Source organism: Procambarus clarkii, chromosome 11 (assembly GCF_040958095.1).
Source record: "Procambarus clarkii isolate CNS0578487 chromosome 11, FALCON_Pclarkii_2.0, whole genome shotgun sequence".
Classification (NCBI taxonomy): Eukaryota; Metazoa; Arthropoda; class Malacostraca; order Decapoda; family Cambaridae; genus Procambarus; species Procambarus clarkii.
The window spans coordinates 33268640-33282646 of NC_091160.1; the positions used below are offsets into that span (position 1 = coordinate 33268640).

The 14007-nt window shown below is 44.0% G+C and overlaps 1 protein-coding gene across 1 annotated transcript in view; it reads right to left on the reverse strand.

The window, feature by feature from the left end:
• LOC123748492 (muscle M-line assembly protein unc-89) overlaps nucleotides 1–14007 on the reverse strand; it is a 206445-nt gene that overhangs the window by 86104 nt on the left and 106334 nt on the right. The window contains 3 exon segments of the mRNA XM_069322532.1: nucleotides 2970–3047; nucleotides 7401–7864; nucleotides 9177–9339. Coding sequence (XP_069178633.1) covers nucleotides 2970–3047; nucleotides 7401–7864; nucleotides 9177–9339 — 705 coding nt within the window.

Genomic DNA, 14007 nt, shown 5'->3' on the forward strand with positions numbered 1-14007 from the left:
CCAGACACGTCATCCTTAGTGGCACTTGAGGGCTGACCAGACACACCATTCTTAGTGGCACTTGAGGGCTGACTTCCCTTTTTGGATAGACATTTCTGCTCTTCCTTTACAGCCAAGTTCTCTTCCTTAATAGCCGGGTTATCTTCCTCTTCCCTCTTGCTCCTCCACCCACCCTGGAAGAAGGTCTTCCTGTTCTTTTTACTGAGTTTCTTCTGTCGGCTTTCCTGCGACGCTGTCTGACACGAGTCTGGCACAGGCTCATGTTTGGTGGGAGAGACGCTTCTGGCACCATCCTTGGCTGTCACGCTGCCAGTGTCAGCTTCATCTGCCACTGTATCTGACCTCGGGTTAGCTTTGTCATTTGTGTTGGTGCCCGCACTGTGGGCCTCCGGTTGTGCCCCGGCCTGATGCCCAGCGACCGTGGTGTCGTCTGATGTCCCTGGAGGCTGTAGGTCCACTCGCGGCCACAGGAGAGCTCTGGACTGCAAGAATAATCCTTCAGTTCCCGGAGGAGGTGAATGATCTCTGTCTGCCCAGAAATCGATCTCATCTGTTTCTTCTGTTACAGTTTCTGAGTCCACAAAAGGAGGTTCCTGGATTTCCGATTTGATATTACTGCTTCCTATTTTGTCGATACTTTTAATTGCTCCTGGTTTTGTCGACGTACCTACTTTAATGTCCATATTTTTGCTCCAAGCCTCTCGTTTTAGAATATTTTCGTTATTTTTGTTATCGTTTTCTCTGCTATCTCCCGTTATGTGAGGCGGAGACTGCTGGCTGGGCCGCCGGCAGGCAGCGTCCACTGCCGAGCTTGGCTCCGGGGCTGATGTCGGTGATTTGTTCCTCTTCGATCGGATATTCCCCCATTTTTCTCTTCTAGTCACTTCTTTCGTCCCACTACCACCTTTCACTTCTTCCTTTTTCCTATTTTTAGAGTTATTTTCGTTGTTGGTGTATGACTTTGTCCTCGAGTCCGCCGTTCCCTTACTCGCTGAGTCCACGATTCCCTTGGTCGCTGAGTCCACGATTCCCTCGGTCGCTGAGTCCGCCGTTCCCTTACTCGCTGAGTCCGCCGTTCCCCTACTCGCTGAGTCCGCCGTTCCCTTACTCGCTGAGTCCGCCGTTCCCTTACTCGCTGAGTCCGCCGTTCCCTTACTCGCTGAGTCCGCCGTTCCCTTACTCGCTGAGTCCGCCGTTCCCTTACTCGCTGAGTCCGCCGTTCCCTTACTCGCTGAGTCCGCCGTTCCCTTACTCGCTGAGTCCGCCGTTCCCTTACTCGCTGAGTCCACCGTTCCCTTACTCGCTGAGTCCACCATTCCCACGGTCGCTGGGTCCGACACGCCAACACCCGCGTCAAGTCCTTGAAGCATCGGCTTTCGACGTAATGGTGGTGATCCCTCTCGACCAGCCCAGAATCCTCCATCATCAAACGCTTCTTCTTCTTTAGTTTCATCTTGTTTCTCGTCTCCTGGAGCTCCAGACCCGCTCCCAGGTCCCGCCTGGTTGGCAGCGTCGTCTGGAACAAGACCTTTCTCAGGAGAGTCGTTTGCTGTCTTGATGGGCAGGTCATCGTCTCTCCTTTCAGAGGTTCTGACCGCTTTTTGTGTTCTCACCTTCAACGCTTTCGAGGCAAACTTGTGACTTCCCCTGCCTACTTCTAGACCTCTCGAGGGAGGTGTCAGAGGATGAGTTTCCGGGTTTGAGCGAGTGCCTTGAGGCACTCGAGACGCACTCAAGTCCTTCCCTGCTGTTGTGAAATCTCTGGCTGCTGGCTCACTTACTGATCCAAGTTGTGATACACACGTTTCATCTGCTCTTTCACGTGTTTTACCAGTTTTACCAGTCTCTTCTATATTTATCTTATCTACTTTGCATGGTTGGCCACTATAGCATATAGGTTCAGGCGTGGACGTTGCTGCTCCTTGCGTAGCCTTACCTGAAGTCCTTGTGTCCTCCTGTGCTCCTGTTCTCTTGGCTTTATTTTTATTCCTACCTTCTTCGTTTCCTCCCTTTGTGTATCCTTCACGTTTACTAAAGCTTCCAGTGTCTTCAGTAGTGCTCTCCAACGCCTCTTTTCCTTCTTGTTTCCGTTCACTGCTTCTTTGTCCTGTTCCGTCGTCCATAATCTCGTTGGCGTAAGGAGTTAGTATTGGCGGGGAAGTCTCACGCTCGGCCCAGAAGTCAAACTCTGTCGCCGCCTCCTCATGTTCCTCGTGTCCTGTGGGATGAATGTTTTCTCCCACATTCATTCCGAAGACTGTCGCCTTCTCTTCTGTCGCTGTGTCCATCTTTAGCTTTGTTACTTCGAGTCCTTGTGGTTCTATTATCTCTCCCGAGGCGAAGTTCTCTTTTATTATCTTCTCTTGGGCGCTCTCTAAGTCTGTCATCTCAATAGAAGCGTCCTGGACTCCACCTAGAGTACTGCCTTCAGGGCCCCCCTCTCCCAGGGCACCACAGTGACTCTCTGAAGGCTCGCTCTCAAGTTTCACAGTATTCACTGGCTCCTCCCACTGTGACCAGAAATCAACTTCCTCTTCCCACTGTATCTCTCCAAATTTCTTCGTTGAGCTTGTGTCTTCAGCAACCTCGCCTTCCTGAGTGTGTGAGTCTTTGGAACCTTCTTCGACCACTGTTTTCATTAAGCCCATCAGGTCGTGGTTGTCCTGCGATGCTCCGCCAAGCACTGATGTTAAAGCCTCTATCTTTCCTTCCTTCTGGCTTATCTCCCGGCCGGCGTTCTCTCCACCCTGGAAACCAGACGTTCTCTGGACCCTCTTCGCGTCACCAGTACGAACTTCACACTTCCTTTGCCCAGCACTAGAACCATCAGCTGCTCTACCAGCAAACCCTTTTTCCTGGGAAGCTTCAAGACCCTTCAGCCCTCCCTTGACAAAATGATTTTTGTTATCCCCTTTGCGTCTACTTTCGGCTTCTGCGATTTCCATGGGATAGATTTTCTCAGACTTAACTACACAGGCGTCGGGATCCGTCAAGAGCGCCTCCGAGACGGGGCTAGCGTCTGCCTTCAACAGTCCCTCAGCGAGGTCCTGTCAAGTACGTGAACCAGCGTTTTGTGGAGGATATGAATGAGTCAAATTTTAAATTAATCGTCAATGATTCTGAGTAATCTTTAAACAAACAAAAACAAATAATCGAAAAAAATGATTGAAATGAGTAATGTTTACTTACACCAATCGTAAGGGGTAATCACATCAGCAAATATTTACAGTATAAGAACGGTATGATATAACATAAATAACATTTACCAAGCACTAACTAACCCAAAAGGTTCCTATGTAGGACATGTGTTGTACACAGTAGTGGAGGCTGAGGAACATTGGTGTAATGTTTACTAATAACAGCCGTATAGGGATATCTGATCAACATATATGGTAGTGATAATAGTCAGCTGGTCGGGGGTTTCATCACTATATAATAATTATGACCAATGTTTATATTAATATATCAAATAACGATATAAAAAAGGTATATTATACTACTTCTACAACTACAAAAGATCATAATTATGACAAAATTTTATCTACAATTGAATATATATATATATATATATATATATATATATATATATATATATATATATATATATATATATATATATATATTAATAAAATAATTAGTCTTTGTTTCCACTCGAATCACACGAAAAATAACTAAATATGAGGTAATATGAATCCAGCATGAATCGATCGACCGAACATGAATCGATCGACCGAACATGAATCGATCGACCGAACATGAATTAATCGACCGAACATGAATTGATCGACTGAACTTTAATTGATCAATTGAACCTGAATCTATCGACCGAACATTATTTGCTCATCCTAACATGAATTGATTGACTGAACATGAATCGATCGATCAACAGATTTTCCATAATTCTTTGAAAATAAATGAAAGCAATAGGAAAATAAGAATCACGGCATTATATGCTGATAGAACTATAATGAAATTCAATAATGACATGCCTGTAAGGGCGAATTATAGAAGTCTTGAATACACTGATCTAAACGTTAGATACACTTCATGAAATACAGCATAACACTGATCAGAAAATGAAGAACAGTTTTTCAATTATTGTATAACACTGTTCTTCTAAGAATGTACACTTACTAACAGAATCTGTCTACACTGATCCCCCCTAAGGCAACACTGACGAAGTGGAAGAGAGTATACTGTCAAGAGTGAATAATGTACCATATAGGAGGTATGATATTGTGAAATATGTTGAATAATATGCTGTATGGTATGTGAGATATGTACTATCTGGAGTAGTATGCTATGATTCATGATAAATGATGCTTGATGAGTGATTTACAATGAGGTGTGTGATATAAGGTGTTTGATTTATAAGAGGTTAAGTGTATAGTGAATCATATATGAGTAATGAATCATAAATGAGTTATGAATCATGTATGAGTGATGAATCGTATGAGTAATGAATTATATGAGTAATTAGTTATATAGTAATAGATCATATATGAATGATGAATCATATGAACAGTGAATCATATATGTGTAATGGTATATATGACTGATGAATCATACATGAGTAATGGATCATACATGAGTAATGAATAATATATGATTAATGATTCGTATGACTGATTAATCTGATGTTCATAATTAATCATATGAGTTATGAATCATATATGAGTAATGAATAATCTGAGTCATTAATCATATGTACATAATGAAACATTTGTACCTAATGAATCATATATACATAATGCACAATATATGATTGATCACATGTGAGTGATTAATCATATAATGGAATATAATGCTTAATCCTCTGATGTATAATACATGTATATGGTGTATACTGTATAGGGTAATATACATGATGTACGTTCCACGATGTATTTTGTATAATGTATGTCATTCTCCATTCATGACAAGCTGGCAAGTGGTGTGATGTTAGTGTCATGACAGGCAGACAAGATGTGTCATGTTAGTGTCATAACAGACAGGCAAGATGTGTCATATTAGTGTCATGACAGGCAGACAAGATGTGTCATGACAGGCAGGCAAGATGTGTCATGTTAGTGTCATGACAGGCAGGCAAGATGTGTCATGAGAGGCACACAAGAGCTGTCATATGTCATGACAGGCTGACAAGAGGTGTCATGTCAGGTAGAGGTATCGTAAGTGTGTCATGAATCAAGACCAAGAAACAGGTATATAAGCCTGCGAAGCGAAGCAATAAGAGTGAAGTGTATTACCAATTCTTTAACACAAGTGTTTGCAGTTGTTCAACCACACTTTAGGCTCTTGTAAGTACATAACATTAAGTAATAATACACTATTAAGCGTCTACGTTGTCACTAATATCACGTTAATACAATCTTAAGTACACCAGCATCTAGTGAAGACAATTTACATATGATTTAATACAGTTAATTAAGATCTGAGGTCATATTTACACCATAAGAGATCTACTTGGTCCCAAAACAACATGTATTTGGTCCCAGCTTGGCTGCGAGGAACACGGACCGGATGGGACATCACTATAAGACCGGATAGGACATCACTATAAGACCGGATGGGACATCACTAAGGCATCGAGGCATTAATCAACGTAACCCGTGTTCAGGTTTGACCTTTCTGTCCTCTTATATACGGGCTCTAATGCCCTATTAAGTCTTCTAAGGTCAAATTCAACTCTTAAATGATTTATATATATAATTAAACGTTGTTTACCAGTTAGTGAAGGCAAACAATTGATTTTTTAACGAATATTTTCTAGGCTGTAAGTTTAATAAGACGTCGGCAGTGATTTCCTTGACGTCAAAGAACAAAAGAAAATTACTTCCGAGATGTAATTTTTGTTCGCCACCAATAGGGAGACTTCTTCACACTGACGTCATTACATTACCACCAATCAATGATCAGCTCGCAGGACGGGCTAGACCAATCAACTGCATCGGTGCTCGCGAGAGCCTCACGTCATACTCTGTTTACCAATCAGAAGTTCGCTACTGGGGGGTGGTGGTGAAGAAATGACGTCACTTCCAACTACCAATCAGCTCAATATCTGTGGGAAAATGACGTCACTTCTCTTCCACCAATCAAAACCTTACCGGAGGTGCAGAAATTACCTTATCTCGGCCACCAATGACAGGCATTTGGCCTCAAGGAAACTTAATTATCATACACTTTCTGGTAAAAATTTAACATTTACAATAATAATAATAATCACTGAACACGAGTCACAATATACAACCTAATTACTTACTAATTAACACCTGATGATGCATAATATAAAGATATCTACGTCTCAAATTGGCAACAGTATCTAACTATTATGTAAATAAATGTATAACACCGAATTAAATCTAAGACACTTTGATCTCCCTGAAAACAAATAATTATTACGGCTAATAAATAAAGAGAAAGTTAAAAATAAAACCACATATTCCCGTTAGAAACATATGTTATTGTCGAATATTAAGAAAAAAAGCTTCACTCTACGTTTTCTATGCACACTTTCAAAGGGGCGATGGCGACAAACCTGCATGAGAAGAACCCGTTATTTTTTGCAGATAATATACCACAATAATAAAAAATTAATAAAAAAGTTAAATTGTAAGAAAGCAGAGAGAGTCACAAGGCTTGACATTGGACTAGACGAAAATAACGGTAAAAAAATAATGAAAACGTAACAAAGAGAGAAAACGGAAGACAATAACATCTATATATATATACGCAGGAAAATAGAAAACAGGATGCACACTGTTGCAAAATGCACCACTGAAAATAAACATATAGAAACGCAAAGGTGGTAAGACTGCAATTCTCTTAATAACTGTACAACAAAAGCAAAAATTGTGATAAATAATAATAATAATAATAATAATAAAGATTAAACACAAGACAACGTCAAAAAGTCAATAATAAATAACGGGTTATTCTCATCCAAGATTCGAACCTCGCTAAAAAAAATTGGCAATGTCAAAAAAGTACATTCATTTCTTCCCTGAAATGATGAAGATTTGCTTACATCTTAAGTCTTCGTCGATGGTGTTGGTGACGGGGAGGTTGAGTGTGTGTGTCGAGGAGCCCAAGAGCTGCAGTACGACCCCCTAGCAGTGTTGGAGGAACCGGTAGAGACTGAGAGAGAGAGATTAGAGAGAGAGAAACAGACTGAAGGAAAAGTTAGATTCCACAGATTGAACAAATGTTGATGTTAATCAGCTGACTGCGCAACACGACAGAAGAAGAGGAGCGTTGGAAGCCGGTGGTGACTTCGAGGAGTCACGAGGACTCGAACGCCTGCGCGGGAATCGCTTCATGGCAGTTCTCTTGGGCTCGGCGCTCGCACACACACACACGAACCCCGAATGGTTCGCTGGAAAAGAAGAACCGGTCCGTCTTACCTGTTGCTCGGCAAGTTGGGTTTCCTTTGGGGTGGTGGGTGGTGACGCTGTGGTGGGGGCCTGTCCCTGCTCTGCTACAACACTGGGTTCTGGTGCCTCTACCTGCTCTAGTGTAAGTCCTTTTGCCTGCTGCTCCGCCGCTTTAGGGCTGCTGGCGGGTTCTGCTGCTGCTGCTGCTACTGCTGCTCTCTGCTGGGTAGATGCTTCCGGGCCTGACTTCGCGGCTTCCTGCGCTCCTTCTAGCGGCTGTGTTTCGGGTTTCTGTCTCTTGTGTGGAGGAGAAGGCTCTCTCTCGATGGTCACTTGAGACTTTCTGGGGAACGGATCGGAAAGTTCGTCGTCCTCGGGAAGGTCCTCGAACTCCTGGACCTCCGGGACAGGAGATACGACACCTGCGTCCTCCTCGTCTATATCCTGGGAGAGGACGCGGAGTTCGTCGTCAAAGAGCAGGTCCTCGACCGATGCTGTAGAGAAATGAGAAGGTGTGAGGTGCGAAATTATATTCCACACACATGTGTGAAACATTGTCCCAGGGCACAATAAACAGGGACTTTTTCACATTATGTGTTATAGATTGTCTACAGCTCTGCTAAATTGATATATAATAGATGACCAACACTTGCAATATATTCCAAAAATTGCAGAATAACACGTTGCAAAACAGATTCATCAGCGCTTGCAACAAACCACAAAACAGATTCATCAGCGCTTGCAACAAACCACAAAACAGATTCATCAGCGCTTGCAACAAACCACAAAACAGATTCATCAGCGCTTGCAACAAACCACAAAACAGATTCATCAGCGCTTGCAACAAACCACAAAACAGATTCATCAGCGCTTGCAACAAACCACAAAACAGATGCCACCGAATGCAAGGAAGATTTAAGACACTCTTAGCTTCTATAAATAAACACTAGAACATCATTTGTAAAATATAAATACAGCTCCAAGAGATAGCAGAGCCTCTACCAACGACCTCACCCAACGACACGGCTAAAGAACGAGACAATAAAGAGTGTGTGTGTGCTCCACTGAGGCCCAGAGTCCTGTAGATCGAGGAGGACCTGTCAGCCTTGGAGCAGCGACCTCACTCTCCCAGGGATTGTAGTGGGAGCAAAAACATGTCATTTCAGGTCCTCGAAGGGTCACTAGGTTGCCTAAACTCCTCCTTAATCCCACCATTATATTTTAAATATGTTATACTACATATCTAAAATATATACTAATATTTGAAGAGAAGTCTAAATTGTCTTCTATTGCAAAACCTATCTTTCTAGGTCGCCCTGAAATGCTACATTGCAAAGATGGTTTGTGGCAGCGCTTCCCACACACACACACACACACACACGGACAATACGTACGTTAATTAGATTGATAACCAGATCGTTAAATTAATTAACCATCTAATGATAAATAACGTTTGTATATTACCGCGCTGTCAATCACCCAGAGACTAGGCCATTCACTCTCTGTCAATCACGCGTTATCAACTGCAATCCCAGTGATGTCTTATATCTCCCATCCTACTCCCATCTCCCGCCCATTTACGACTACTCCCACCCCACTTCCACTCCCCACTCCCACCCCACTCCCCAACCCGTTCTCGCACTTGCATACAGTCAATATTGACTTATTAAATAAGTGCATATGTGACATACTAATTTATTGTGAATATTTTAGTTTACCTTGAAAAGCTTCATAGAAAACACCGACCTTACCTAACCTTCTTAGTATGTTAAGATAAGTATCTTATTGCTTCGTAATCCCACTCACCTGTATCAACGACGTACTCCTCGATGCCTGAGAGCCAAGAGTCTCTAATCTCTGGCGTGCGAGCCTCAATGAGGATCGGGTAGTTGGGATGACTTAGAGACTCGATGTGGAAGAACTCAAGGGCCTTAGGCTTGTCTAGACTTCCTAGAGATGTCTCTGGCAGCTGTAAGACAACACAAGTGAGAGATTGTAGCAGCAGAAATTGAAAAATGAAGTTGTTGATGTGTGAATTGTGTGGAAATTCTGTCTGATGGGATTTTGTGGTATTGTGTGTTTGTGTGTGTGTTTGTGTGTGTGTTTGTGTGTGTGTTTGTGTGTGTGTTTGTGTGTGTGTTTGTGTGTTTGTGTGTGTGTTTGTGTGTGTGTGTGTGTGTGTGTTTGTGTGTGTGTTTGTGTGTGTGTTTGTGTGTGTGTTTGTGTGTGTTTGTGTGTGTGTTTGTGTGTGTGTTTGTGTGTGTGTTTGTGTGTGTGTGTGTGTGTGTTTGTGTGTGTGTTTGTGTGTGTGTGTGTGTGTGTGTGTGTGTGTTTACAACTGATTATATTCTCCACATCAATAATGTGGACCCCAAAGAGACACAGGTTCCTGAGGAGTGACAGGGACTTGCTAGCCTGAGGACTTGTTAAGTTTCTGTTCCCAGTTGACTTAAGAACACGAAACATGTTAAGTTCCGTCTCAGAAAGTCACTGGGTTACTACAGTGGCATCTACTGCATTCCTCCTTATAGATCAGCATGATAAATCCACCACATGCATTCATACAGTAGCCGTCACTTGTCATATTTGACATAGGCTTCAATTTTTAACAAAAATCTGCTTCACCATATGTAAAATACTTAACAGCATACAACTGTATTTAAACCAATAAATTACCACTAATTTATACAATCGCTATCAGTTAGTGAGCAGCGCCGACTTGTTAGATACTGCACCATCACTGATAAGATATAAAAGCAGGTTTGATAATTGATTTGCATACCTGAATGGTTATTAGCATATGTGTCTATGTCATCACATAAGATGATGTTGACTGGTCTCATACCAGTCTATATATCTATTTTTAGATGAACAAATCCACAAGGGCCGTGACGAGGAATCGAACCTACGTCCGAGAGCATCTCAGACGCTGCCTTAATCGACTGAGCTTAAGGCAATCGATTAAGGCAGCGTCTGGGATGCTCTCAGACGCAGGTTCGAATCCTCGTCACGGCCCTTGTGGATTTGTGTTCATTTGATGCATCACGCTCTTGTGACGTCTGTGTGTAATCTATTGTCAGCTTTTGTAGAAGAGATTATCGACCAAATGATCCTTCAAACTTTCAATTTTCAATTTCCCTCAAAATCCCACAATTATTGTTGTTACAGAAAATTCTGAATATTGGTAATAAGTTCTTTGATCAAGCAGCTCCCCCCCACCCCACCCCCCCACCCTCTACTTCTCTACCCTCCCCCCCCACTCTCTCTTTCCCATTGTTCGTTATCGAAGAACACTTCACAGGTGTGGTTAACAAGTAATTAGGCTGCCGAGTTTTCAGACTGCTGCTACGGGCAGCTCCTCGGTATAAAAGCCTCTCTCCAAATACTTTGTCTTATTCAACCATATTAAATTTTCCTCCACACACACACACACACACACACACACACACACACACACACACACACACACACACACACACACACACACACACACACACACACACACTCGCGGCTGAGTTTGGGGGCCTCGTGGCTGAGTGGACGGCGCTCGGGGAGTCATAGCCCGGGTTCGATTCCCGGCGGAGAGGGGAAACAAATGGGCAGAAATTCTTCACCTGATGCCCTGTTCACCTAGCAGTAAATATGTACAAGAGAATTAGACAACTGCCACGGGCTGCATCCTATAATGTGTATGTATTCACCTAGTTGTGCTTGCGGGGGTTGAGCTTCGGCTCTTTGGTCCCGCCTCTCAACTGCCAATCTACTAGTGTATAGGTTCCTGAGCTTGTGTATGTATGTGTATGTGTGGTAGAGGAATAAATATGGCTGAAGAAAAATAGATGGAGGACTCAGTACATCAGACAACCGACGGTTAGAAAAGCGGGGCCCAGGAGCTAACACCTGTACCCTGTAGCCACATATTAATACACACTTAACATCCTAGCACATATGAACCAGATACGAGCCCAGTTAAGCTGTTTTGTTAACCATTACTGCATCAAGACTTTTATATACTCCAACACCACATGTCATCCAGCAACTACGGGATCACCATAGCCCGTGCTACTTGCAACTTTTTGCTCCAGGTAAGGGATCTTAAACAACAACAACATTCATCAAGCAGAGGAGGAGGAGGAGGTGGAAGGAAGGAGGGAGGAGGAGGAGGAAGAGGAGGGAAGAGGGGGGTGGAGGGAGGAGGAGGAGGAGGGAAGAGGGGGATGGAGGGAGGAGGAGGAGGAGGGAAGAGGGGGGTGGAGGGATGAGGAGGAGGAAGAGGAGGGAAGAGGGGGGTGGAGGGAGGAGGAAGAGGAGGGAAGAGGGGGGTGGAGGGATGAGGAGGAGGAAGAGGAGGGAAGAGGGGGGTGGAGGGAGGAGGAAGAGGAGGGAAGAGGAAGGTGGAGGGAGGAGGAAGAGGAGGGAAGAGTTAGGTGGAGGGAGGAGGAGAAACCCGAAAATAAGACCCCTTAAGTTGCCTTCCAAAGTGACATAAGTGGTGACTAACTCCTTGCTGACGAGCAAGATGTATTTCAGAGACTTTAGACTGCATTCCCGCGCGCGCCAACAGGGGCCGACAAGGTCTCCGTGAGAGCGCGGGAAGAAATGCCCGCGCGCTGAGTCATAATTTGGCGGGCTTTTCCTGGGCCCTCATTGGTTAGTTCATGCTTGAAGAGCCGTTATCCCATTGGGGTAATATTCTGCGTCTCGCCTTATTGGCTGATTGTTTGAAAGAGATGCTATCCCATTGGCTAATAGATATTTTGCCGGAAAGTTTGTTTCTAAAACGGTCGTTAGAGGTCGCCAACGAACTATGTTTATGAAAGGAGGTGATAAAAGTGTTTTTGATTAGAGGTCTTGGAAGGTCTTACTGAAATAATGGATGATTCGCTATGTCAAGGGGGACAGGCTGTCAAGGGGACAGGCTGTCAAGGAGACAGCCTGTCAAGGGGACAGGCTGTCAAGGGGACAGGCTGTCAAGGGGACAGGCTGTTAAGGAGACAGGCTATGTCAAGGAGACAGGCTGTCAAGGGGACAGGCTGTCAAGGAGACAGCCTGTCAAGGGGACAGGCTGTCAAGGGGACAGGCTGTCAAGGGGACAGGCTGTCAAGGAGACAGGCTGTCAAGTGACAGGTTATATAAAGTTACAGGTTATGTCAGATGAAAGACTATAAGTTTCAGGATACGTTAAATGACAGGCAATGTTAAGTGTGTGTTAAGTAACAGTGTTAAGTGGGAGGCAGCATTAAGTGTGTGGGGGGTTGTGTGTGTGTGTGTGTGTGTGTGTGTGTGTGTGTGTGTGTGTGTGTGTGTGTGTGTGTGTGTGTGTGTGTGTGTGTGTGTGTGTGTGTGTGTGTGTGTGTGTGTGTGTGTGTGTGTGTGTGTGTGCAGAGTCATTTAGAAGAGCAATAACGGTAGTTTTAACACATACAATAGGTCAAGAAAGTAGGGGGGAGGGAAACGACTAAGACACGACAAGACAAGCCACAGAAAACGACAGACGGAACACTCTGCATCTTCCTTGACTGTCAGAAAGCCTTTGACCCAGTACCGCAGAGGAGACAACTTTATGTTCATTTTAAACTAGCAGGAGTGGCCACGAGAATAAGGCACTGGGTTCTTCAGAATAAGCAGGAGACAAGATTAAAAGTATTCTTACCACAACACTTAAAACACCTTATCTGTATTCACCTAGTTGTATTCACCTAGTTGTATTCACCTAGTTGTGTTTGCGGGGGTTGAGCTTTGCTCTTTCGGCCCGCCTCTCAACTGTCAATCAACTGTTTACTAACTACTTTTTTTTTCCCACACCACACACACACACCAGGAAGCAGCCCGTGACAGCTGACTAACTCCCAGGTACCTATTTACTGCTAGGTAACAGGGGGCATTCAGGATGAAAGAAACTTTGCCCATTTGTTTCTGCCTGGTGCGGGAATCGAACCCGCGCCTCAGAATTACGAGTCCTGCGCGCTATCCTCCAGGCTACCAGGCCCCTATAGCCACATAGGCTACATGTGTAACTACACACAAACAGCCTACCAACTCAGAATTACAACAAACACCAATCATAGTTAACAAAGTATTTAACGACCCAATATGGAATATATTTGATTTTTAGGAGTTTGTTGTGTTCGAATACATCCATTGTAAGGATAACGGTGAGGGGGGGGGGAGGGGGATTAGAAGATAGTGAGGTAGAAGGATGCCAAAATTCCTTTGTGGCACCACAAGGCACTCTGCCAGTACTGTGGTCTCTCTCTCTCTCTCTCTCTCTCTCTCTCTCTCTCTCTCTCTCTCTCTCTCTCTCTCTCTCTCTCTCTCTCTCTCTCTCTCTCTCTCTCTCTCTCTCTCTCTCTCTCTCTCTCTCTCTCTCTCTCTCTCTCTCTCTCTCTCTCTCTCTCTCTCTCTCTCTCTCTCTCTCTCTCTCTCTCTCCCTCTCTCTCCCTCTCTCTCTCTCTCTCTCTCTCTCTCTCTCTCTCTCTCTCTCTCTCTCTCTCTCTCTCTCTCTCTCTCTCTCTCTCTCTCTCTCTCTCTCTCTCTCTCTCTCCCGTGTATAACCAGTAGAGGTAAACAGGACAAAGTAAAATAAATCACATTTTCTGGTGTTCTCGCGGTAAAGGAGACAACCAGAGACCCTCAA